Source organism: Canis lupus, chromosome 25, assembly GCF_011100685.1.
Source record: "Canis lupus familiaris isolate Mischka breed German Shepherd chromosome 25, alternate assembly UU_Cfam_GSD_1.0, whole genome shotgun sequence".
Taxonomy (NCBI): domain Eukaryota; kingdom Metazoa; phylum Chordata; class Mammalia; order Carnivora; family Canidae; genus Canis; species Canis lupus.
In genome coordinates, this window is record NC_049246.1 from 47,310,399 (window position 1) to 47,335,317 (window position 24,919).

The 24,919-nt window shown below is 51.0% G+C and overlaps 1 protein-coding gene across 1 annotated transcript in view; it reads right to left on the bottom strand.

Annotated features, from left to right (window-relative positions):
• Positions 1-937: 937 nt before the first annotated feature.
• The window catches only part of ASB18 (ankyrin repeat and SOCS box containing 18), a 61,323-nt gene continuing 37,341 nt past the window's right edge, over positions 938-24,919 (bottom strand). The window contains exons 5-7 of the mRNA XM_038574285.1: positions 19,396-19,900; positions 3,039-3,152; positions 938-2,320 (exon numbers count right to left, since the gene is read on the bottom strand). Of these exons, the coding sequence (XP_038430213.1) occupies positions 2,135-2,320; positions 3,039-3,152; positions 19,396-19,900 (805 nt within the window). The 3' untranslated portion in view covers positions 938-2,134. The remainder of the gene's footprint in view (positions 2,321-3,038; positions 3,153-19,395; positions 19,901-24,919) is intronic.

A 24,919-nucleotide genomic window follows, 5' to 3' on the forward strand; every position in this document is an offset into this window, starting at 1 on the left:
CCTCCAGGAGGATGAATCTCTGTCCCCTCATCACGCCCTATACTTTCCTGCATGTTGCCATCGGCCTGGGTGGGGGTGTGAAGGGTCCCGAAGCCATGTGTACACAGGCCTTTTCTAGGTCAGGTGAGTTGTTTTGTCTTAAAGGGCAGGAGGTGGGCAGGGGGCACCTGGGTGGCTCAGTCGGTTAAGCGTCTGACTCTTGGTTTCAGCTCAGGTCATGATCTCAGGGTCAGGAGATCGAGCCCCACATTGGGCTCCATGCTCAGCAGGGCGTCTGCTTGAGATTTTCTCTCTCTCTCCCTCTGCGCTCCCCACTCTCTTTCTCTCAAATAAAAATAAAATCTTAGAAAAAAAAAGGTGGGTCAGCTGAAGGTGCTAGGGGATGTGGTCCTATCACCCTCTTGGCCCACTGTGTTAAAATCAAGGTTCAGCTCCCTCCCTGCTCCAGGATGTCTGCCCTCACTGGGGGTAGGTCCCATCTGGGCCCTTCCACCTCCTCTGTAGGCTTCCTTACGGTGCACGCAATATCCTACCTGTGCTGCAGGGGTCGCCGGGCTGCACACCTTCCAGCCTGAGACCATGGGAGGCACAGCTCGCCCCGGCCCGCCCTGCTAGGTTTGTCTAAGCAGCACCTGGTGCTCGCTCAAAGTGCAAAACTGGACTCACTGCTCATCCTCAGAGAATGATCATCATGAGTTCTTATTCTAGGGGTAGGGCTTCCTAGGTGCCTTAGTCAGTTAAGCACCCAACTCTTGATTTTGGCTCAGGTCACGATCTCAGGGTCATGAGACTGACCCCCCTGTTGGGCTCTGCACTGAGTGTGGAATCTGCTTAAAATTCTCTCTGCCCCTCCCCCACTCATGCTTTCTCTCTAAAAAAATAAGGGATATTAATAGAAACTTTGAGGTCTGGTAAGGCCAACAGATCAAGAGACAACTGCCATTGAAAAGATAGTTTATTACTCACCATTCCCAAGAGAAGGGGCACACGGTACCATGGGGGGACATGGGGAAGCACCAGGGTTGCTTAGGAGGTTGGGGGAGGGGATGGGGACAGAAGCCACTATTGTGTTTTCCAGGGAAGGAACGACCAGGCAGGATAGTTGGGCTTAGGATCAGCTAGTCTGAATAACTTCAGCAGGCTCTGAGGTATCAGGGCTGTCCCCACCTGTCTGGCACCGGGCCCCAGGACAGTTACAACAGGTGGTTAGTAGTTAGGAGAGGTGGTTAGTAGCCTAGTGAAGGAGGTGGTTGGGGGTGTGAGCTCTGGATTGGTTGGTTTGCATTTGAAAAGCATGTTTGAGGGTGAGTTGTTTGTTGTCTCTAGGAATTGGCTTACCCTGGGTGGGGACAGTCCCTCCAGGGTGAGCAAGGTCCCAGGTATCAAAGCACCAGAATACAGAAAAGGAAAGACGTGGTCTATACAGTCCTTGACCTCAGAACATCGCTCTTGTATGTGATGCTCAGGCTGGGCTGATGGCCAACCTCTACCAACCTGTCTCTTCCCGGCGTCTGGCTTCCTGGACTGCTGGCCGCAGCCGAATCAGCTGGGGTTTGGTGAGGGTGTCAGAGAGAAGACTCACAAGGGATCACAACGTTGGGCTCGCCATCCCCGGGATGTCCTTTAGGGAGTTCTGGACTGTAATGTGCTGGGAAGCACCAGGGGGCTCCTGGCGGGGGGGCGTGTCCCTGTTATGGGAACAGGTGTCCTCTCTCAGTGTGGACATGCACATGTGCTGGGGACAGAGCCTTTCTAGGTGGCCAGGCTCCAGGAGGGGTGGGGTGTTCCTGAGAGGCAGAGAGTCTGCAGGCTGGGGGGCAGCATGGATGCTGGTAGCCCATGCAGGGAAAACAGGGGTACCTTTTAGTTCAGCTTCTGTCGAAGAGTACCTTCCGATACAACTACTAGGGTATCACAGCCTGGAGCCTTGCAAGCAACCCTGAGAGGCAGAAAGGCCTTGTATTACCCTTTCCCTCCCAAAGTGCCCGGGAGGCTCAGCAGGGTCTGTGCAACCACCAGGGGCCGTGGGAGGTGCCCTCCGGGTCTGCCCCTCGTCCTCACGGGCTTGCCTCCGTGCAAGCCTCCGCGGAGGGCAGCAGTGAGATCCGGAGCCTTGGTCCCAACGCTCTGGTTTTCAGTGCAAAACACCCTCTGGTTCCAAAAGGAGGTAATTTTGCAGGGACTCTGGCAACGGTAACAGGGGCACGAGGTGAAAGCACTTCTTGCCGAATAATTTCCGAATGGCACAGCGGCAGAGATGCTGCAGACAGCGCGGGGTGTGGGCCAAGGCAAAGAAGGACTGGTAGAAGGCCTGGTGCATCTGGAAGGAAGGCAGATGGGGTGTAAACTCAGGTGCTGGGCCGACGGCCCCAAGGCCCCAGGCAAGCAGCGCCCTCCACAGAGAGGGTGCGCATAGTGTTCGGAGGCGCACTTCCCGTGGGGTCCGAGGGAAGCCCGTCTTGGGTGGGGAGACAGCCCATATGGGTTATCTCCCATCCCGCTCTGCTCCCCGCGCCGCCCAGTGCATCTGCTGTTGCGCAATAAGCCCCAACTCAAGTGAATGAGACACTTGAGGGGAAGTCTTCTGGAGGCTTCTGGGGGGATAAAAGGCCCTCCCTGTTTCTTAATCGACAGTGACTGCAGACTCTGTTGGGTCCCTGTGAGGTGCCTGCAGCTGCCTCGGCCACATCTAGGCTCTGGGGTGGGTGGGCAGAGGACACACAGGAGCAGAGCCTGTGGGCTCAGGTGCTCCCTGCACCCACCCTTCTCCAGTGGGATGGGAGCGTTACTCAAGCTCTGACGTTCCTCCAGCCGAGTGAGGGTCGGGGTTCTGCTCCTTGCAGCCAACAGCACCCTGAGCGCAACAACAGCTCTTGGCTGCGTGATTCCTCCAGAAGCGAAGCAGCAATACTCACACACACCTGCACTCGCCCTCTCCGTGCCCTTCCTCAGGTGCTCTGCACTTCCCGCCGCCCTGGGAGGACTGCGCACACGAGCAGAAACACAGCGGGGCTGCAGGGACGGGCCGGCTCCCTTACCTGAAATACTTCCTCAGGAATCACTTCCCTCCAGGACTCGGATACACGGAGCTGAGGGTAGGAGTTGAAGAGAGTCTCGATAACTGTGGGGGCCAGTGCACAGGTCTTCAGCACCTGGGTGGAAGCGGTGGGACACCAAGCTTACTGGGTTTGGGGTCCAGGTGGGGAAAGGGCCCGCAGATACGGGGGTTTGTGGGGGTCTCACCTTCTGGCTGTGGGACCTCACGATGCCACATGGGGAACAACAGCCCTCACCGTACGAGGACAGCAGGGCCATGGAGTTAGCTCCCAGACAAGCACAAGTGGGCGCTCTGGGAAGGGGCCTGGCCTAGCGTGGGGACGGCTGCACATCCCAAGTCTGGGCACCTTGCCTGGGCACCTTGCCCAGGAGGGGCTCTCCTGGCCCCTGGATGGCTGTCCAGAGCAAAGGAAGGAGGTTCTGCTGGGGGCCAGGTGTGGGGGGCAGTTTGGTCCAAGGTTGGTGCTCACCATTTCTCATGTCAACTTTCTAATATGTCGGGACACTGAGGGAGAATTGCTTTGTTGTCAAATTTCCCCCTGGCTTGGCCTCTCTATCTTATTTCCAGTCCCCACTGGCCAAGGATTCCGGTTGTCGTATTAGCTAATTTTACAAGTTCAGGTTCGTCAGTTTCATCATGAAGATGAGAGCACTATCTGCTTTTTAAAAAAATAAGTTTCTTGGGATGGTGAATGTCAATGAGCACAAAAGTAGGCCGGATGGTATGATGACCTCCAAGTACCCACCATCAGCCCATGGCCAGCCCTGCCCCATCCCACAGCCCTTCACCGCCACCCCCCATATTATTTTAAAGCCAATGCAATGTATCCTGTCATTTAATCTATAAATATTTCAGTGAGACTCTCATGGGGCACTTTAAGAGAAACACATCATTATAAGACTTGAGGAATTAACAAGTTTCTTAGCATCATCTAATATATGGCCAGTGTTTAAATTCACAGATTTCTCTTAAATGCCAATATATAAAAAACAAACAAACAAACAAAAAAGTTCTTTGAATGAGAACCCGAAGAAAGCCAGCAGGGTTGAGATTGGTTGATATGATCACTCACTTTTTTGTGTCATGTTACTTATTTGTTGAAGAAACTGGGTTATTTGTCCCAGGAGGCAACAAATAACAGGAGGTTATTTGTCCCACAGAGTTCCTCTGTGTTGGGATTTTGCTCACTGTATTCCCTGTAGGGTTTTGGAACACGATGCTCTTCTGCTTTTCATAAATTAGTGGTTGGACTTGGAAGATGGATTCAGATCTGATTTTGGGGAGGGGCAGGGCAACTTCATAGTCTTCTGTTTTTGAGGTTTAAGATTTACCAAGTGTTGTTAAAATTATTCTTAGTATTTCTTCATTGAGAAAACTGAGATTAAGCAATTTTCTTAAGATCAGGCACCAAATATCTAAGCGGACAATTAACAGGCAGGGCCATCAGCTGAGCTCACTGGGGCTCTCTGAACAGAAATAGAAGAATGATCTAAATCATTAAGTATGGTTGCTCCATTCACAACCTGCTGAGCTTCCTTCAGATATGAAATCCCTTTAAAAGATATCAAAATAAAACAGGAAATTAATATCTCTTTGCTTAGAGATAAGCACTATTAGCATTTTGTGTGTACTCACGTTTTCGCATTTAGACAAAAATTAATATATACGGTAAAAGTGGGCTGTTTTGCCTATTATTTTGAAACTTGATTTTTGTCCCCTCAAAATCAATTGTGAAGGGGCGCCTGGATGGCTCAGTGGTTGAGCGTCTGCCTTCAGCTTAGGTCGTGACCTCGGGGTCCCGGGATCGAGTCCCACATGGGGACTCTCTCTCTCCCTGTGTCTCTCATGAATAAATAAATAAAATCTTTAAAAAAAAAAAAAAAAAGAAAAGAGAGTGCCTCTTTCCCCCTACCCGAATCACAATATGGCATATTTACTCTTGTTTTGGTCGACCATTTGTCTTCCTTTGTAAATTGCTAAATTACATCCTTGGCTCAGTTTTTCTACAATATGTTCATTTTTTTTTTGCATTGATTTGTAGATATATTATTTTTCAGTCAGATAGTCATTTTTGCAAATGATAGCATTTTCTTCTCTCTGTATAAATATTTCACATTTATTTTTCTTGTCTTATTACATTGACCAGAGCTATAAAGTCCAATGTTACAGATTTATTTATTTTAGGGAGAGAGAGAGAGAGAGAGAGAGAGAGAGAGAGAGAGAGAGAGAGAGAGAGAGAATGTGAGTGAGGAGGGGGCACAGGGAGAGAGTCTTCAAGCAGATTCCCTCCCGACCAGGGGCTTCATCTCAGGACCCTGAGATTATGACCTGAGCCAAAACCAAGAGTTGGATGTTTAACTGAATGAGCCGCCCTGGGGCCCCTAAAATTCAATGTTAAATAACAATATTGATAGCAGGTTTCATCATCTTATTCCTAATTTTAATAAGATTATCTCTAATGTTTTGCCATAAATACAACCTTGGATATTAGTTTCAGATAGATAATCTGTTCTAAATTAAGGAAGTATATTTCTAATCTTAAAAATTACTACAAATTTAAGGATTTAATTGTAATTTTTGCCTTTTTCTAACCAAGTTGATACAGGATTTCCTTATATTGACCCATTTTTGTCTTCATGGCACAGACTCTCTTTTACTATTCCACATAAAATGGTAGGTTCAATTTGCTAAGATTTCTGTATTTAAGAACTAAATGTGGTTTGTCATTTCATTTTTTAAGCTACTTTTGTTAGGTTTTAGTATCACTTTATGTCAACTAGTCAATTTAGAAAATTTCTATCTTTTTAACATCCTGGAAGATTTTAAAAGTACATACTTATTGGAATTAAGAAGGCACAACAGATCTTGCATTTAACATTGTCTAAGCCTGGCCTGAAGCCGCATGTAATAATTTGATATTTTCACTTCCTTCCATGATTATTGGTCTATTTTGTTTCGATTTTTTCTTCTTCTTTTTTTAGGATTCTATTTATTTATTTGAGAGAGAGAGAGAGAGGGAGAGAGAAAGAGCACAGCAGGGAAGCAGCAGAAGGAGAGAGAGAAGCAGACTCCCTGCTGAGCAGGGAGCCTGACGTGGGTCTCAATCCCAGGACCTTGGGATCATGATCTGAGCCCAAGGCAGATGCTTAACCGAATGAGCCACGCAGGCACCCTGATTTCTTCCTTTTTTAAAAAAGATTTTATTTTTAAGTAATCTCTATGCCCAATGTGGGGCTTGAAGTCACAACCTTGAGATCGAGAGTCACATGCTTCACTGACTAAACCAGCCAGGCGTCCCTTGAATTCTTCTTGAATCAATTTTAAATCCATATTTCCCTCGAAAACAATCTTAATTTTATGTTATTCATTTTTTTTAAAAGATTTTATTTATTTATTCATGAGAGACACAGAGAGAGAGGCAGAGACACAGGCAGAGGGAGAAGCAGGCTCCATGCAGGGAGCCGGATGTGGGACTGGATCCTGGGACTCCAGGATCACTCCCTGGGCCGAAGGCAGGCGCTAAACCACTGAGCCACCCAGGGATCCCTATGTTATTCATTTTTTTAAAAATCTAATTCCAGTATAGTTAACATACAGTGTTATATTAGTTTCAGGTGTACAGTATGGTGATTGAACAATTCTATACATTACTCAGCGCTCATCATGATAATTATTCTATTAATCCTCATCAACTCTTTCACCCTTCCCCCCACCTGCCCGCTGGTAACCACCAGTTTATTTTCTATAGTTAGGGGTTTTGTCTCTTGGTTTGTCTCCTTTCTTCTTTGTTCATTTGTTGTTGTTTCTTAGACTCTACATATGAGTGAGATCATATATATAGCATTTGTCTTTCTCTGACTGACTTATTTCACTTGGCATTACAGTCTCTAGATCCATCCATGTTGTTGCAAATGGCAACAATCTTCATTTTAAACAAATTTAGCATTGCATATGTATCCATCAGGGTTCCAGTAGGAAACAGATGACACGTTGATATAGGATTGTTCCAGGATAATTTTTAAAAAATTTTTATTGATTTTTATTATTTTATTTTATTCTATTTTTTTGATACAGGGGCTGTTTAGCCAGGTGTGAGTACAGGCGATGTCAAGGGACAGTGGACTAAAGTGGAGCTGGAAGCACAGGTATTTCCATCTCTGGGCCTGAAGATTGGAGAGTTGGGTGGGCTATCAGGAGTAGTGACCTTGGGTTGGGGACATGCAACCAGCCTGAGGCAGTGAGGGGCCTACGTGGAGACACCCTCTGACTTCATGCCCCTTTGCCCACTGTCTTCTGGAGACTGTACTGGTGAAACCCAGGAAGGCAGAGGGCCCAGAACCTTCTCAATGTGTCCAAGCAGATGGAGAGTAAATCTGGATGGGGAGATACCCTCACTATATCGAGGAGTAAGCATCCTTTTTCATTTGAAATTCACTATAATTGTATTTTTAATGTTCTTCCTTGTTTAGTCTTGCTGGAATTTCTTTAATTTGTTTTTTTCGAGGAATCCCCTGTTGGCTTTTGTTGACCAGTTCTCTCTTAAAATATTCTAAACTTTTTTAAAAAACGATTTTACTGGGGTCCCTGGGTGGCTCAGCGGTTTGGCGCCTGCCTTCCGCCCAGGGCCTAGATCCTGCAGCCTCGGGATCGAGTCCCATGTCGGGCTCCCCGCATGGAGCCTGCTTCTCCCTCTGCCTGTGTCTCTGCCTCTCTCACCCTCTGTGTATCTCATGAATAAATAAAATCTTTAAAAAAAATATTTTACTTATTTATTTTGAGAGAGACAGAACCCCAATGAGGGGCTCTATCCCAGGACCCTGAGATCATGACCTGAACTGAAGGCAGATGCTTAACCGACTGAACCACCCAGGCGCCCCTAAAATATTCTAATCCATTAATTTTTGCATTTACTGTTATTAATTCCTTTGCCTGTTTCTTTCTGCCTCCTTGGATTGACTGCTCAGTTAGTTTAGTAACATTTTTTCCCTCCGAGTCATAATACAAGCAACTTTTAAAATGGTGTGGATTTTCCTTTGAACATAGGTATGGTCATAGCCATACGTTTTGAGGCACAGTGTTCTGTCTTTCTTAACTATTCTGCAATTATATAACTATTTTTTAAAAAAATATTTTATTTATTTATTCATGAGAGATACACAGAGAGAAGCAGAGACACAGGAAGAGGGAGAAGCAGGCTCCCTGCAGGGAGCCTGACGTGGGACTCGAATCCAGGACCCTGAGATTACGATCTGCGCTGAAGGCAGATGCTCAACAAACTGAGCCACCCAGGTGCCCCTCATTTTATTCTTTATGGTTTTTTATGCTCATTTCTTTTGTTGTCTGATTTCCATTTCACAGGTTTGTATTTTTATATTTTGGAAGCACGTATCCTTCCAAACCACCATTAGGTGGTTACCTTCAAAATAAAAAATAATGGCTTATATTTCCTAAACATCAACACTGTATCTTTTGTGTTCTAGACATGGCATTGTCTCTACTCTCCTGTTCCTCTCATAACCAATTCTTCTCTTTCCTTAATAACATCTAGAGTTGGGATGCCTGGGTGGCTCAGCAGTTTAGCACCTGCCTTTGGCCAGGGCGTGATCCTGGAGTCCCAGGGTCGAGTCCCGCGTTGGGCTCCCGGCATGGAGCCTGCTTCTCCCTCTGCCTGTGTCTCTGCCTCTCTCTCTCTGTCTGTGTCTATCATGAATAAATAAATAAAATCTTAAAAAAATAACATCTAGAGTTTTAGTCCCAGATTACCATTATTACAAGATTGTATTTTATGTTATGTATCTCCTTCAGAAATAATTTTTGGTAGTAGCATTTAGTTTTACAACCTGCCTTTTAACTACTAAAGTTATTTCTCTTTCACTGGGTGGTTTGCTCACCCCCATCCAGGAAGCCATGCATCCCAGATATTTACCAAACTCTTACCAGAAGTTGGGGATATTGTTACATCTGCATGATACAGTGGCAAGCTCTGCCTTCACAGAATTTTACTGTCCCAAATAAAAGAAAATGACGATAGAAAACAGGTGCCACAGTGTCATGGTGGGGGAATCACAACGTACTAGAAATGGTACCTAAGTCGGATATGGATTTCCTGTGGGTGGTGAGTTGGTCAGGGGAAGATTTCTGCAGGACATGACATTGGACCCAAGACCTGGCTAAGGAGGAGGAGTCACAAAAGTATGGAGGGTTCTGAGGACAAGAGTGTTCCAGGTGGAGAAAACAGTGATCCAAACCTGGAGGTGAGCAGGAGCTGAAAATGTTGGCGGACATGACCTTGAGGACACAGTGGAGCCCTGGGGGACTGCACCTCAGGGAGTGACAGGATCAGATTTTAATTTCCAAAGCATCACCATGGCTACAGCGCTGAGAACAATTTCCGGGGCAATATTGGAGGCTGGGAGGCCAGCCCAGGGGACATTTCCACAGCCTAGGATGGATGGGTGGTAGCCAAAACTCTACTGGTGGCCACCAGGATGGAGAGAGGAGGAAGATCCCGAGAGACCGTTAGGAGGTGGAGTTGAGGGCATTTGCAGGCTTGAGTTTCCCATCCCTGGGATGGGCTTTCCCCTCACCTCTTCCATCCCACCGGCCTTCAGCAGTCCCGCCCTGGCTAAGAGCACTGATGGCTGCTACCTCGGGTGGTCAGTGCTCTGCCTCGGCCAGGCTGGGTCGGCCACATCTCTGTGACATGTTCCTCACTTCGTGTCCAGGAAGCCATGCTCTCATTCCACCTCCTTCACTGACTCCTCTTGTTTCCTCGGTGGTCTTCTCATCTCTCTCTCTCTTCTTGACATTGGAACACCCCTTAACCAGCTCTCCTTCCTCTTCTTTTTCTGTGTATTTTCACTTCCTGGTGGTCCCATCCAGTCTCCTGGCTTTAAGGACCATCAGTAGGAGAAGATGTGGTACAAGTGCACAATGGAATGTTGCTCAGCCATAAAAAAGATGGAAGTCCGGTTCCTGGGTGGCTTAGTGGTTGAGCACCTGCCTCCAGCCCAGGGCGTGATCCTGGGGCCCTGGGATCGAGGTCCGCATCGGGCTCCCTGAATGGAGCCTGCTTCTCCCTCTGCCTGTGTCTCTACCTCTCTCTTTGGGTCTCTCATGAATAAATAAATAAATAAAATCTTTAAAAAAACCCAAAAGATGGAAGTCTTGCCATTTGCAACAACATGGATGGAGCTGGAGTGTATAAAGCTGAGTGAAATAAGTCAATATACCATATTACCTCACTATAGGTAGCATTTAAGAAACAAAACACATAACAAGAAAAGAGACAAACAAAAACCCAGACCTTTAGCTCTAGAGAACAAACTGGTGGTTACCAGAGGGGAGGGTGGGCAATGGGTGAAGTAGGTGAAGGGGATTAAGGGTACACTCATCGTGATGGGCTCTGAGGAATGTCCAGAATTGTAAAATCTACTCTATCGTACACCTGAGGCCAATATAACACTGGGTGTTAATTATACTTGACTAAAAATCAATAAATACCATCCACATGCCACCAGTGCTCAAAATGTATGTGCAGGTCAGTCAAATCCTTCTCTCAAGTTCTGGGCTGGAAGAGCCAACTGCTTACTTGGTATCAAAACAACCCCCAAGTTCTTATTCTACCCACAACCCACAACCTTTCCAGCTCAGCCGACAGCAAATCCATCTTCCCAGCCCCTCAGGCTGAATGCCTTGGAGTCATCTTTGACTCGTCTCTTTCTCTCCAATCGCACATCCGATCTGCCAAGATATCCTGGTGGCTCCACCTCCAAAAAACATCCAGAATCAGAGCCTCTCCCTTGTGCTCACCGCCAGCACCCCTCACGTGGATCCTGGCAACAGCCTCCTAAGTCGTCCCTCTACTTCCGCACTCCTCCTCCTGACATATTTCCTCAGCACAGAGGCCAGAGGGTCCCCATCAAATGTCAATCAGGTCCTGCCACTCTGCTCAAAACCCTCTGATGGCCAAAGTCGTGACGGTGCCCTCCAAGGCCCCACACCATCTGTGCCTCTCCTCCACCTCTGGTCTCATCTCCTACTGTCACCAGCTCTCTCCACCATCAGCCATACTGGTCCCCTTGTTCTGCACACAGGTCAGGCCCACTCTGGCCTCAGGCTGCATACTGGGTCGGCTGGTCCCTTCTCCCCTGGACCCCTGCAATGCCAATGCCCTCACCTCTCTCAAGTCTTGAGCCAAAGCCACCCACCCTAGCTACTGAGCTTAAAACTGCAACTGCCCCCCTTCACCCTCACTTTCTCTCTCTCTCTAGTCTTTATCACTTTATTGGCCCATTTATTATGCTCATTGTTTAAAGCTTGTCTTCTCATTAGAATGTAAGTGCTATGAAGGCAGAAATATTTCCCCCCCTGAACTGTCCACTCATGTATCCAAAACACCTAGTATGTTGCTGACACATAGTTGGTGCTCAATAAATATTTGTTGACTAAATAATCAAATAAATAGAAGTATTTTTTGATGCATTAGGAAGGTCTTTTTTTAAAAAATGATTTTATTTATTTATTCATGAGAGACACACACACACACACACACACACACAGAGAGAGAGAGAGAGAGAGAGAGAGAGAGGCAGAGACACAGGCCGAGGGAGAAGCAGGCTCCATCCAGGAAGCCTGACGTGGGACTCAATCCTGGGATCATGCCCTGAGTTAAAGATGCTCAACTGCTGAGCCACCCAGGCGTCCCATGGAAGGCAAGTCTTATGAACCCCTGATATCTAAAAAGGTCTTAGTTTTGCCATCAAAATGAAAACCATCTTGGCTAGCACCCAAACTTTTTCTTTAAAGATCTAAAGATGGTATTTCCTTGTCTTATGATAATATAGTAGCAGAGAAATCAGAGTCCAGCCTGAGTTTTATTACTTTATGAATAATCTGTTTTCTCTTCAGATAGTTTGCAAGATTTTTTTCATGTTTTTTCAGAACACTTTTGCTAGAACGTATATAGGAATGTGTCTCCCAGGATGCCTGGCTGATAGAGCGTGAAACTCTTGATCTTGGGGTTGTAAGTTCAAGTCCCATGTTGGGAGTAGAGAGTACTTAAAAATAAAATCTTAAAAAAAAGAAAAAAAAGAAGAAGGAATGTGTCTCCCATCACTGATTTGCAGAGAATATCCATTCAACTTCTAGGAGTTAAGACTTCTAGGGCAGCTAAGTTTTCTTCTATTATGTTTTTGATTACCATTTCTGATCCATTGGCTCTAGGCTCTTCTTCAATAGTATCACTTTTCCGTAGGCTAGCTTTCTACCCTCTGCTCTTCATGACCACCACTTTCTCTTCTAGTTTCTTGGTTTTGTTTTTTTTCTCCTGCACTTAGGAAGAGCTTTTAACATTAGCCCTCCTTTGCAGTGAACACACTGTGGTTGACTTTCCAACACTCCAAAGGATTCCTTTAATCCAGTCACGACAACTCCATTCCCCTTGCCATCAGTGGTTTGGGGAAGTGCATGTTTACATCAGCTGGGGCCAGCGAAACACAGGAGGGCCTCTTCAGGGCTTCCAGAGAAAGGCAACTGGATATGAAGCTGGCTGGCCCAGTTGTTGCTGGAAGCCACCTTATGACCAAGAGATGAGCCATTCTCAGGACAAAGCTGACTCACTGAGGTTGGAAAAATCTGGTTCCTTGATGGCATCATGGGGACACAGAAACAACCAATCCCAAAGCCTATCCTTGCTCCCCCAGTTCTTGTTATATGAGATACGGAGGCTGGAGCCAAGTCAGGGGCTGCCAGTGGGGGCTGTGACCATGAGGGTGCCATTGGGTGCTGGAGCGTTGGACATGCAGGAGCTGCTGGCAAAGCTACCAAGGCAGAGAAAGTGAAGGAGAAACACCCTGGCTTCTTGTACCCTCCACACCTAGCTTTCCACGGTGTCTCCTTTAGCAGAAGCCGGCCAGAAGCTGGCCGGTAGGGACTCTGAGCTCAGCTTGAGAGGTCCAGCTATGCGGCCCCCACCCCGTCCACATGCAGAGCAGAGCTGGGGGACACCCGGGAGTGGATCTGAGGGCACGCGTGCCAACAGCACAGCTCCCTTGCTTCCATCACCAGCTCAGTTCCTTCTACGAATCAGTTCTGCTTTTTCCTTCCCTTCACGTGCTCTCCACCTACCACCTACTACAACCTGGTCTCCTCCGTCTTCCTCTTCACGTCATCCTACTGCCTTGTCCCCATAACGGGCTCTATTTGAGGGACTCAGAGGCTGTCTTCTTTCACTCTGTAGATGATGGCACACCCGGCACATGGGTTCTCAGATTTCCTTCTGGATCTTCCGATGAGAGGCATGGACTTCCTTTCTCATCTCTGGATGCTGTCCCTGTTTTCCGTTTTTCTGCCTCCCTTTCCCTCATCGTGAATCCATTTATTTACCTCCCTATTCATCTTGGATTAAGGCAAGATCCGGACATGAGGTCTGCCAATATGCAGGAGAAGCTGGTGGTGGTGCCGTTCCCATTCCACCTGGGAGACGGTGGAGAGGCCGAGTGGAGGAAAGCTCATGAGGACGATGCCCAGCCCTGTTCTGCTTCCACATCCACCTGCTGACTGTGGCCCCACCGGGAGGCCTCTTCCCCTACCCTCTTCCCAGCAGAGTTAGCAGTTGCTATGCAACCCGGGTTCCTCCATTTCCACCTCTGCACTTTGCTGCATCTCCTAGCCTGCACTGCATCTCCAAAGACCTCCTCTCCTGCCTGGTCGACTTTAAAAACATTTTTGTAATGTCTGCTGATTGCCTGAGAACTTAGGGCAGTGCAGCCGAGGAGCCTGAGCCCCCTGGCTCAGACGTGAGGTCATCTGGTTGGTGCTGTGGATTTGCTTTTCCTCCCCCTCCCTGCCCGTCTTCCCTTCCCTCCTCCTGCCTGTCTTTGCAGATATTAGAGAACGAAGACAGGAACAGCTGCCCTTTAGAAGCTGGTAATCATATTGCCATCGTAAGGATGATCATCTCTGGGCCCCCTACCTACCTAAAATTTTTTTTTGTCCCAATTTTTTGTCTGTTCAGAGTGGGACATAAGCAGGCTTTAGAGAAGGAGAGACACCGGGGGGCAGAGGGAGGGCCAGGCAGGCAAGCGCCTTCCCGCCCGAGCCTCGCCCAACCTTACTCCTTCACCACCGCACAGTGTGTCCCGACGTGTGGATAATTCTGGCTCACATGAGCCACCGCTATCATGCCATTTCCTGGAGCATGGCAGTCTCTGGTGTCAATCGTCTCCCTTCTGCCCTGGGAGGAAACCACATCATTAAGAGGAGGGGTTCACGCTGGAGCCCCTCCAGACCTAGTCTAAGCCATTCCCCCTTCTTCAGATCTCCCCCCCGCCCCCACCGCCTTCACCCTGCCAGTGACCCTGCGGTTGGCCCTCTCCATTCTCCCTGCAAAATGTTAAATGGTCCCTGGGGACTGCATGCGAAGGGGAGGCTCCTCCCGCACTGCCCCCCCCCCCCCCCCCCCGCCCCCAGGAGGAGCTGCCCTCCCTCCGCAGACGCGCCCCCCACCCAGGGCCCCTCCTCCCTGGGTCACAGACTGTGACCAAGTCTTATTGCCTGTCTCTGGAAATTCATTTCCTGTCTCTCCTCTGTTCCACCTCTCTGGGGCTCCCAGGCCCTCCCCGATCCCCCGGCACTGTGCCCCCTCATGTTTGCCAGGCAGCTGGCTGCTTTCATTATTTTTATGCCAACACAGTTTAAAAATCTCCGCTGCCTCCTTGCTGTCTGCGGAGAAGCGGCTGCTCCACTACCCTGACATCCTGGTGTCATTAGGGTCCACGCACACTCTCCTCAGCTAATGAGGCGGCAGAAAGAAAATTAAGGGGAAAAAAAATCGCACAGGCACATTGCTCTATATGTAGATGGAGAAATAAAACAAGAGCAAGAAAAACAGAGGTGAGCTGTTTACGAGAGCTCGCCTCCCCCTGCCGCTGGGGAGGGGGGTACCCGCAGCTCTGCCCAGATGGGAAACGGGGTCTGGCTTTTGACTACCGCAACCTCGGGGTTCGCCCACGAAAAAGCTCGTGAAATTGGGGGACACTGCGAGGTCGCTTTGCCTAATTCTGCAATCAGGTAAAAAGAAAACACAAAAACTCGAGGTCCATTCTTCCAGCGCAGTCGATGCCTGGAAGGCGAGGCAAGACCTGAGCTCTGCTGATGTTTCTAGAATCTGTCATTCTCGCCGCCCGCCTTCATCTCGCCTTGTTGAAGCTACGTGCGTGCCTCACCCGGACTGCCTTTGCCGCCGGTCCCCCACCCTGGCATGCTCTCTGCACTTCAGCAGAAAAATCATCCGCGATACTCATTTGGTTACGTCACAGTCTCCTGCTTAAAATGATGTAATACGTTCCCATTGTGCTTAAGACAAAGGCTAAAACCCTTAACCTTCGAGGCCCCTGCCTCTTGCTCCCTCTTGCTGCTTCCTCCTAGCTACTGGGCCATCTTTCAACGGCACCCATGGCAGTGCCCCTTCGGCCCCAGGACATTTGCCTGTGCTGTTCCTCCTGCCTGGAATGGTGCTTCCTCCTTCCTTCACACAGCTGAGTCTTTAGTCTTTAAAGTCTGGGCTCACTAAGTGCTTGGGGGGAGCCTCTCACCCCACCCGCGGCCCCAGCTGGGTCAGGCCCTCTATTCGGCACTTTCAAGCTACAGAGGGCCTGGGCTGTGTCGCTGTGGGGCCATGGCTCCCTCACATTGGGTGTGTGGTTGTCTGAAGCAAGGCTGTCCTCCTGGCAGCTCTGCAAAGGCAGCCCCGAGGCGTGCCGAGGTTCAACCCTGACTCCGATGGCGAGCACAGGGGTTCCTAGCAATGCTTGCTGAACGAGTGCGTGCTCCTGTACCGAGTCTGAAGGGTTTAGGCCGCCCAGGCCAGGGGCACGAGAAGCGAGTGAGCGAAGCCCGTTACTCCAGACCAAGCATCCGACTCACAGTCAACTAGTGACAGTTGCACAACACGCCTGGGTCCCCGGGTGTGTGTTTCTCTGCTCTCCTGCCTGCCCTCCCGCAGGCCAGGCCCCATCCGACAACTTCCAGAATCCAAACCTGGCTGCCGCCTGCACCTGCCCTTGCGCCCCGACGTCTGACTCCGGTGTTAACTAGCGGGCAGCCGGGCAGAAAGGCCTGGCACTGTCAACATGCTTGCTTCCCAAGCTGTGACACCACTTTGATTTTCGGGGCAGAGCACTGCGCACGGCTCCGATGGATGCTTCGAGTCCGCCTGCCGCGGTGACGGTGCCTTTGTCTGGGCATGGGGGAGCTGTGATTTATGTCATAAGCTCGCTGTGAAACCTTTGCCTCAGTAATTCTGAGCTCCGTGGGTGTCTCTTTACATCTATTTAAAGCACGGCTGCTGCCCACGGACGGCGTGCTCTGTGACATTCCCTGGTGCCTCTGTGTACGCCCCGCCACGGCGCTGAGTCTTGCCTGCAGAGCATCTTTGTGGCTCGTTTCAGTGTTTGCTGCGCACTCCCCGAGTCTGCTGAGCAGAGTCGGGTCTGTACCTTTGATGTCCGGAGTGGCGATTAGACCCCTTCCCCGGCGGACCACTTGCGGGGACCCGGTGGGGGGAGGGACACGCTGCTGCCTGATTTCCCGAGTTTGCTCTGTTTGTCCTGGGGCTGCAAGAACAGGGACACTTGCTTGGATCTTTGTTTACAGGATGCTGGGTGCTTGGTGGTAAACGCCTTCCCCTTTGAAACCTGCTCCAGACCTGAGCACTGGTGGCCTTGGGCCCCATCTGCAGTCCTTCGTGGATGCCCCCTGGAGGTGTGGGGGACTTCAGCGTAGAGAAGTCGGATCCCCATTCCCCAAGATGTAACTGGCAGGCCCCTGTGCCCTGGAGTTGCTGAAATTCCCTTCATTCATTCAACAAACACCGATTGAGGGATTGCAGGTGCAGGCACCACGCTACGTGTGTGTGTAGGTGTGTGTGTGTCTGTGTGTGTATGTGTGTGACAATGGTGGCAATGCTTTTGTGTGAACACCTCCAAATATTAAGATATTTCAAGGAAGCTCCAATTCCTTCCCCAATGGTGTTAAATAGCTGAGAGATTCATTTTCACTTCCAGGAGCCAAGCACTTCTCATAGCCTCTTGGTCCCTGCTATAACAAACAACCTCCAAATTCAAACTTCCCTGCAGCCTGCAGCCCCCACTGACCATGCTCTATTCACCTGTTCGCTCACAGGTGTGGGGAAATCCCAGGATAGAGCCCCTGGAGGCCCAGAGGGGAGGCACTGAGCCTTGCCCTGCATCTTGAGGCCAAGCTAGGGTAATTCTTACAGCTCTGAGGACCGAGTTCAGACACTAGAGGTCCTATCTCCAGGGATGATGTCCGTGGGGCTGCACCTAGGACTTGGAAGTCTACGAAGATCACACAGACTGCATGATTCCAAGCCTAACACATGACTGTTTCAGTCACACCTGAAATATATTGACTTTTTCTTTTAAAGAACTGGCCCCAAATATTTCTCACTTTTTAAAAAATAAAGATAGTATTTATTTATTTGAGAGATAGAGAGCACCAGTGGAGGAGAGAGGCAGAGGGAGAAGCAGGCTCCTCACTGAGCAGGGAGCCTGATGCAACGGGGTAGGGGCCTCGACCACAGGACCCTGAGATCATGACCTGAGCCGAAGGCAGATGCTCAAACGACTGAGGGACCCAGGCACCCCTATTTTTCACTTTTGGTCCATCACATAAAGTCATTTGTTTTGCTTGTTTCTTGTTCCTTCCCTATGCAGTTTCATGCCAGGAGGGGTGAAGTGAGCATCTTGATTTAATGCAAACATGGCATGAACTGGAGGGGTAGCAGGTGTGTCCCATTTCCATTTTATCAGTTGATGAACTAAGACCGCTAATATTGGGGCACGTTACAACGTAAATGATGGCTACAGAGGTAAGTGTTAGAGGATATATAAAAAAGTGCTGATGTTTCTTCCCTTTCAAGAGCCTGTCATATTGAAATCCTACCTTAGTGGAGTGCCACGGAGAACTCAAAGATACAAGGAGGGGTAGAAAAACCCTGTCACAGTGTTTGTGAGGTGAGGACACACCCAGGGGAGTCGTGCGGGTGGTTTTTTTTTCCCCCTTTCACCTATGTTTTAATAGACACAAGCGTTACTCTGCATGCATCTCCGAGGCAAAGTTGGCATTTGAGAGAGATGGGTGCATTTCACTATTTCAGACCATCCAGAGCGCTGTCCTTCTAAAGCAGAAGCTTTTCAGCCATTTGTTCAAAACTTACCAGGCCAAGGTATGTCTCCTGCACATGATCAGTGAGTCCCGGGATAATTTTTAAATCGAGCACCCCCAATTTGACACCTAAGGGAATCTTTCCCTTCCATGGAGTCTTTTTTGGGAAGATCAACTCTTACTGCAACCCACATTTGGAAACATTTCCCATCTTTGAAATACTTTCTCTGACGGGCAAGCTTTACTCTTCCTCTGTCATTTCAGGATAGACCTGCCATGTGGACAAAGTGGCAGGCCGGCTCAGAGTCAAGCCTGCAGAGTGGGGCTGAGGTCCCAACGCCGCCCCGATCCTGAACCGGCCACTCCATCCGGTTGAAACCCATGGAAGGAGAACCTCAGGTGTCCGGCCTATTTCCCACGAGTGGTGGTTTGGATTGAACGACGGGGATCTGCAAAGGAGTCAAGCTCTTTCATTAATCTCATTAGCGAGGCAGGTGGTCCGACTGAACATTTCATTTCAGATCAAACACTGGGCGGACTTTGCCTACCAATTACACAGAAAGATAAGCTGCCACAACATTTTGAGCCGTGATGTCACCCAACTAAGTGCCTGGTGTCCCCGGGGTAACCAATTTTCTCTTTTAAAAATTATTCTTTAAGGGGCTCCTGGGTGGCTCAGGGCATCATCCCGGGGTCTTGGGATTGAGTCCCGCATCGGGCTCCCTGCATGGAGCCTGCTTCTCCCTCTGCCTGTGTCTCTGCCATTCTCTCTCTCTGTGTCTCTAAGGAATAAATAAACATCTTAAAAAAATTATTATCTAAGTAGGTGCCACACCCAAGCTGGGGGCTGGAGCGCACGACCTTGGGATTAAGGGTCATCTGCTTGGGCCGTCTGTTCCACCGCAGGAGCTAAGGGGGCGACTGAACTTCCTAGTGACTCTGGCCTCGGGGCTTCTGGGCGTCCCCGAGCCTCCAAGTGCGCCCCGAGCCCAGCGGCCTGGGCCTCACCTGGGAGCCAGGGAGAGATGCGCTCCCCGCCTGCCTGCCGCACCTGGAGGGCTGCATCCCGACGAGTGCCCCGGGATGCGGGGGTGCTGCGGGGCCCCCTAAAGCGTGAGAGGCCGCAGGCCCGCCCCGGGCCCTCTTACCTTGGGGAAGGCGTCGGGCCACACGGTGGGGGAGCCGTGGTTGAGCAGCGCCTGCACCGTGCGCTGCGGCGCGGCCTCGGGGGCGCAGGCGGCCGCCTGCAGCGCGCGGGCCAGCGGCGAGGCCCCGCCGTAGTCGAGCGCGCCCGGGTCGGCTCCGTGGCGCAGCAGGAGGCGCGCCAGCCCCGCGCGCGCGTGGCCGCAGGCCTTGTGCAGGGGGCTGCGCTCGTCCTCGTCGCGCGCGTCCGCCGCCGCCCCGCGCCGCAGCAGGAGCGCGCACAGGTGCAGGCGGCGCGCGCGCTCCTCGGGCCGCCCGGGCTCCCCGCTCGCCGCGCTCAGGGCCGTCTCGCCGCGGCCGTTCCTCGCGTCCACGCGCGCGCCGCGGCCCAGGTAGAGGCGCGCGTGCTCGTCCAGGCCGCGCTGCGCCGCCACGTGCAGCGGCGTGTCCCGGCCCGCGCCGCCCACGCGGTGCACCCACGCGCCGTGCTCCAGCAGCGCTCGCGCGCACCTGCGGGGAGGCCGGGGAGGGCGGGGAGGGTCACCGTGGGGGCCCGGGGCGTCCCCTCCGCGCGCGCCCCCCCTCCCGCACCAGCCCCGCGCGCTCCCCGCGCCCTCGCCTGCGCCACCCCTGCGGGCCCTTGGCTCCCTGGAGGGCGGGGCCTGGGGGTTCAGGCTGAGCTGGGGGCGGGGTGGGGGTGGGGTGGGGGGGCGCGACGTTGAGCTTGTGCCCCCCCCTGCCCCGCCCGCGGGGTTACAGACGGTGGACGCAGCTCGCAACCTTGGCTAAGGGGCCGCAGGTGAGAGCGCAGTGAGAGCGCACCTGCAAACCCAGCAACTGCGCTGCTGGGGTGACCCCAAAGATGCAGACGCAGGGAAACGCCGGGACACCTGCACCCCGATGTTCATAGCAGCAATGTCCACAGTAGCCACACTGTGGAAGGAGCCTCGGTGTCCATCGACAGATGATGGATAGAGAAGCTGTGGTCTGTGTATACATGGGATATTCCTCAGCCATTAGGAACGACAAATACCCACCATAGGCTTCGACGTGGGTGGAACTGGAGGGTGTGATGCTGAGTGAAGTAAGTCAATTGGAGAAGGACAAACATTATATGGTCTCATTCATTCGGGGAACATAAAAAATAGTGAAAGGGAATAAAGGGGAAAGGAGAAAAAATGAGTGGGAAATATCAAAAGGGAGACAGAACATGAGAGACTCCTAACTCTGGGAAATGAACTAGGGGTGGTGGAAGGGGAGGTGGGAGGGCCATGGGGGTGACTGGGTGACGGGCACTGAGGGGGGCACTTGACGGGATGAGCACTGGGTGTTATTCTGTATGTTGGCAAGTTGGACAGCAATAAAAAAATAAAAAAATAAAAAAGATTTTATTTGGGCAGCTCGGGTGGCTCAGGGGTTTAGCGCTGCCTTTGGCCCAGCTTGTGACCCTGGAGACCCGGGATCAAGTCCTGCCTCTTGGCTCCCTGCAAGGAGCCTGCGTCTCTCATGAATAAATCAATGAAATTCATATATATATATATATATATATATATATATATATATATATATATATAAAGGTTTTATTTATATATTCCTCGGGAATAATAATAATGGGCTTGGGAAATTTGGTTCACCCAACAGTCCAGTGATGAAGGCCTGCTCCTCCTTTGCCCTCTGATAGCGACTCCAAACGTCGTCAGCCGCTGCTCCCTGTCCAGTTCTCCTGTCGTCTCTGCCAGCCCTGGGGTCCTGCTTCATCCAGACCTCGGGCTCTCTCAGGAGCGGCCACCCAGCCTGCCTGCTGCCCACGAGTCCACCCTGACATCCACTAGGATCTGTTTCTGCAACCGTCCTTCCCCCATATGTCTGGGAAGGAAGTCCCTCTTGATGGTCTGCCCCAGATGTAGTCCTGTCCTGCCTTGGCGGGCCGGGGACGTGGGGAGGGAGTCTTGCTCTGTTCTTTGCCTTTTCCTTGTCACCCAGCTGCTCTGCATTTCAACTGGCCACCCAGCGCCGTGGACTCCACCTCCTTAAGCATCACTGGGGCGGCTTCCTCCCTCTGCTCCCACTGGCACTGCCCTTAAGGCCCACATCATTTCCTTTTTCAAAAAAGATTTTATTTATTTATTCATGAGAGACACAGGCAAAGACACAAGCAGAGGGAGAAGCAGGCTCCCTGTGGAGAGCTCGATGTAGGACTCGACCCCAGGACCCGGGTTCACACCCTGAACCAAAGGCAGACGTATAACCACTGAGCCACCCAGGCGTTCCACGGCCCACACCATTTCTTGCCTGAGCCCGAGCCAGATTCCTACTCTTCCCCCTGCTCCCATCCAACACGCTCCATACCACCCGGAAAGAGTCTTTCCAGCCTGAATCACACATGGGCCAGCTGAAAAGCCAAGGGCTCCTCCTGCCCACTGCAGAAAGCTCGGCTCCTCTCCCCCAGCCCCTCTCCCTGCCTCCAGACCCAGGATGCGGCCTGCCCCAGCTCCCCTGGGCCTCACCTTTATTTCCTGGCGCTCTATCCTGTGCTTCTATCCTGCCTATGTGTCGTTCTTAGAACACACCTGCTGTGTCGTGCCCTCACGGCTTTGGCATGCTGCTCTTCCTGGGGTGCTGCACCCCATCTGACCATGCATGCATTCCTCACTTCCCCTCTTCTTCCCCTCTGACGCCTTCCCAGTGCCGCCAGCAGAGGGTCACACCTCTGTATGGTCATATTCGGGCATTAAGTGCCGGGGCATAGCATTTATCACACCATGTTTCAAATGTTCATTAGCACATCTGACTCCTAAGACTGGTGGCTCCTTGAGTGTTGAAATGTTTTTGTTTTTTTTTCATCTCTGTGCTTGGTGCCCGCGGCAGAGCTAGCCCACAATTTGTATTCCCTGAAAGCACGTTGCACGAACGCAGCTCGTTAATGAACATCTTTCAAGCTCTCCTCCGGGCTGCTGCTGTTTCTCCTGTTATTTACCTGGCCGGGCTCCGAACGAGATCACCCACTTTCCAGGCTGGAAGTTGGTGTCCTTAAATCCATTCGTATTTCTACCCCGGGACTCCCAGTATTTTAAATCCTGTCTATTTCTCCAGCCTCCCTATCAGCAGTATCTGGAGAAGTGGTCTGTCTTGGGTGAAAAATCTTTACAAACAAGTACAATTGGATGTGAAATGTCCTTTGGGACAATAACCAGCTAAGAGAGGATGCAAATTTTACAATCAGAGTGCTTCAGAGCAGCTTCCTCTTTGCCTCTCTGGGAGGCATTTCGAGCAGTGCAGCAGGAGGTTAGAAATCAAGGGTTCTGTCTCATTTTGCCGCTGAGCCTGTGTGTGCTCACAAACAATCACAAAACATTTCCTTCTCCTATTTTTTTTTTTTAAAGCAGCCCCGCCTCTCCAAAGAAGTCCCCCGGGAAATACAATCGGGCTCTTTTGCACGTTCAGAGCCTAACTGGCTGATGGCTGGGTTGCTGTTTGCAACAGGCATACCCTTCAGAAGAACCAGGGCACCCACCCACCCTCTGGAGGGCTGCAGGTGCCCTTTTTCGTTTTTAATGAAGAGCTTCTAATTGGCTAAGCCTTGGCACTTCCTTCGAGCAGGTAATGATGTAAGTCGCAGACCACAGGTGTGAGAGAACTAACACAAACAATTGAGGGAGGCAGATGTCTGGTGGCTCACACTGGGCAGTCATCAAAAATGAAGGTGTGGGAGCCTGTTTAATGGCATGGAAAGCTATTTGCGGTGGTTATGTGAAAAGATTAGGTACAAAACAGCAGTGAACAGCCTTGTTTTTCTTAAAAAAGAAAAAAACAGCAGACACATACAGGCATGGAGAGAAAGCAAGCCCAGGAGCATACAGGCCAATGTGTTTACCTATGGATGATGGGGTGAGGGGTGCTTTTATGTCCTCTTTCCTTGCCTGTATTTTCAAAATTTCCATAATGAATCGGCGTTAGAGAAGGGAACATCTAGAGAGGCCCACTATCACAAACCCATCCCCCGCCGGCCGCAGCAGTTTGTGGATTTTAAGAACATCAGCTGAGCTTTCCAGGTCCCCAGAACGTGCTCCAAGTTTCCATGGCTCTCTGTCCAGGTGCAAGCCACCATCTCAGAAAGTATGTATGGCCAGTACCTCCGAGAAGGAGAACCTGAAAGAGCGGGCAGGGGCCGTGAGAAGCGGAGCGGTAAGTGATGACAGTCTTGGGGCACCTCCCGGACCTGGCCTGTGGATTCAGTGTCTCGGGTGGAAGAAGAAATGGCCCAGCGAGGAAAGCACCACCCGAGCTTTTGCTGGACTGTGTGGGCCACTTGGCGGCTTCGGCTGAGTCCTTTCCTTCGGGGCAGCTTCGGGGAGCAGGTTTCCTACTCTCCTGACGGGCGAATCAGGAAGGCCCGGGGCCGGGGTGGGGCCATCACTGTGGGGAGCCAGGGGTATAAGCCCACCTAGGCGATGTCAGAACCACTCCTCTCTATCTTGCAGGGATTAAGGAGACACTGTGCTGTCTGAACGGCTTCCGATACAAAGCAGCTTGGGCAAACACTAACACCCCCCATTCCTCATCGCCGTCTTTCATCCTGGGGACAGGCCCATACAGGGGCTCGGGGTTCACAATACATAGAACACAAGCTTGAGCCAAAAGGCAGGAGTTAGTAGAGATGAGCCTATCAAAGGCTGTTGACTTCACGTCATCTTAACTTATTTCTAAGTGGGGAGCCCATGTCCCACACACGGCTCCCACCCTGAGGCCTCGCGTGGTCACCTCCCAGGTGTGGAAGTCCACACCAGTACTTGGGCTTTCCTGCCGTTTACTCGCTCCGTCCTGGTTGACAGCACCTGCCAAGCCTCCCTGCATCCCGTGAGACAGCGCCTGCTCAAGGCTTCCCTTCATCCGAGCTGTCCTCCCTCCTCCTCGTTACTCGGTTTACACAAGCCCTCAAAAGTGGGATCTCACAGCCCCTGGACATGAGCTGAGAGGTCCCGAGTACTTGATTTTAACGTTTATTTTTAAAAAATGTTATCTGCAGGTTTTGCAACAACTCTGCACTCTGGGTGGCATTTGTGGGTGGAAAAATTGAGGCTTAGAAGACCAGTGACTTGCATAAGAGCCATAGAGCCAAGTCTTCCTCCCCTGGCTCGAAGCTCTCAGCCATGCCACCCGCCGGCTGCCTCTTCCTCCTGTTATCATCTGTTAGGCACTCTCTCCGTGCCAGGCACTGTGCGAGGCATCTTCCAGAAGTTATTTCTGGACTCTTCTGTTAGTGCTTCATGCATTCGTTCACTCATTCAGTAAAAGGGAACACCGTGCGTGCTGTGGACGGTACTGTCCTCAAGGCAGGGAGAAGTGTGTGCTGTCTGAGCACTTCACGAGAATTTCTACACAGACTTGGGGCAGGACCCAGACGGAGGGACAAGGCGAGGGAGGTCATCGGCCTTGTGGACTTGGTGCTGCGGGGCGGGGACAGCAGCCTGCTTCTCACCCAGGCGTGCTAGCACCTCTGCACGCGAGATCTCATTCTCCCCAGCTGGA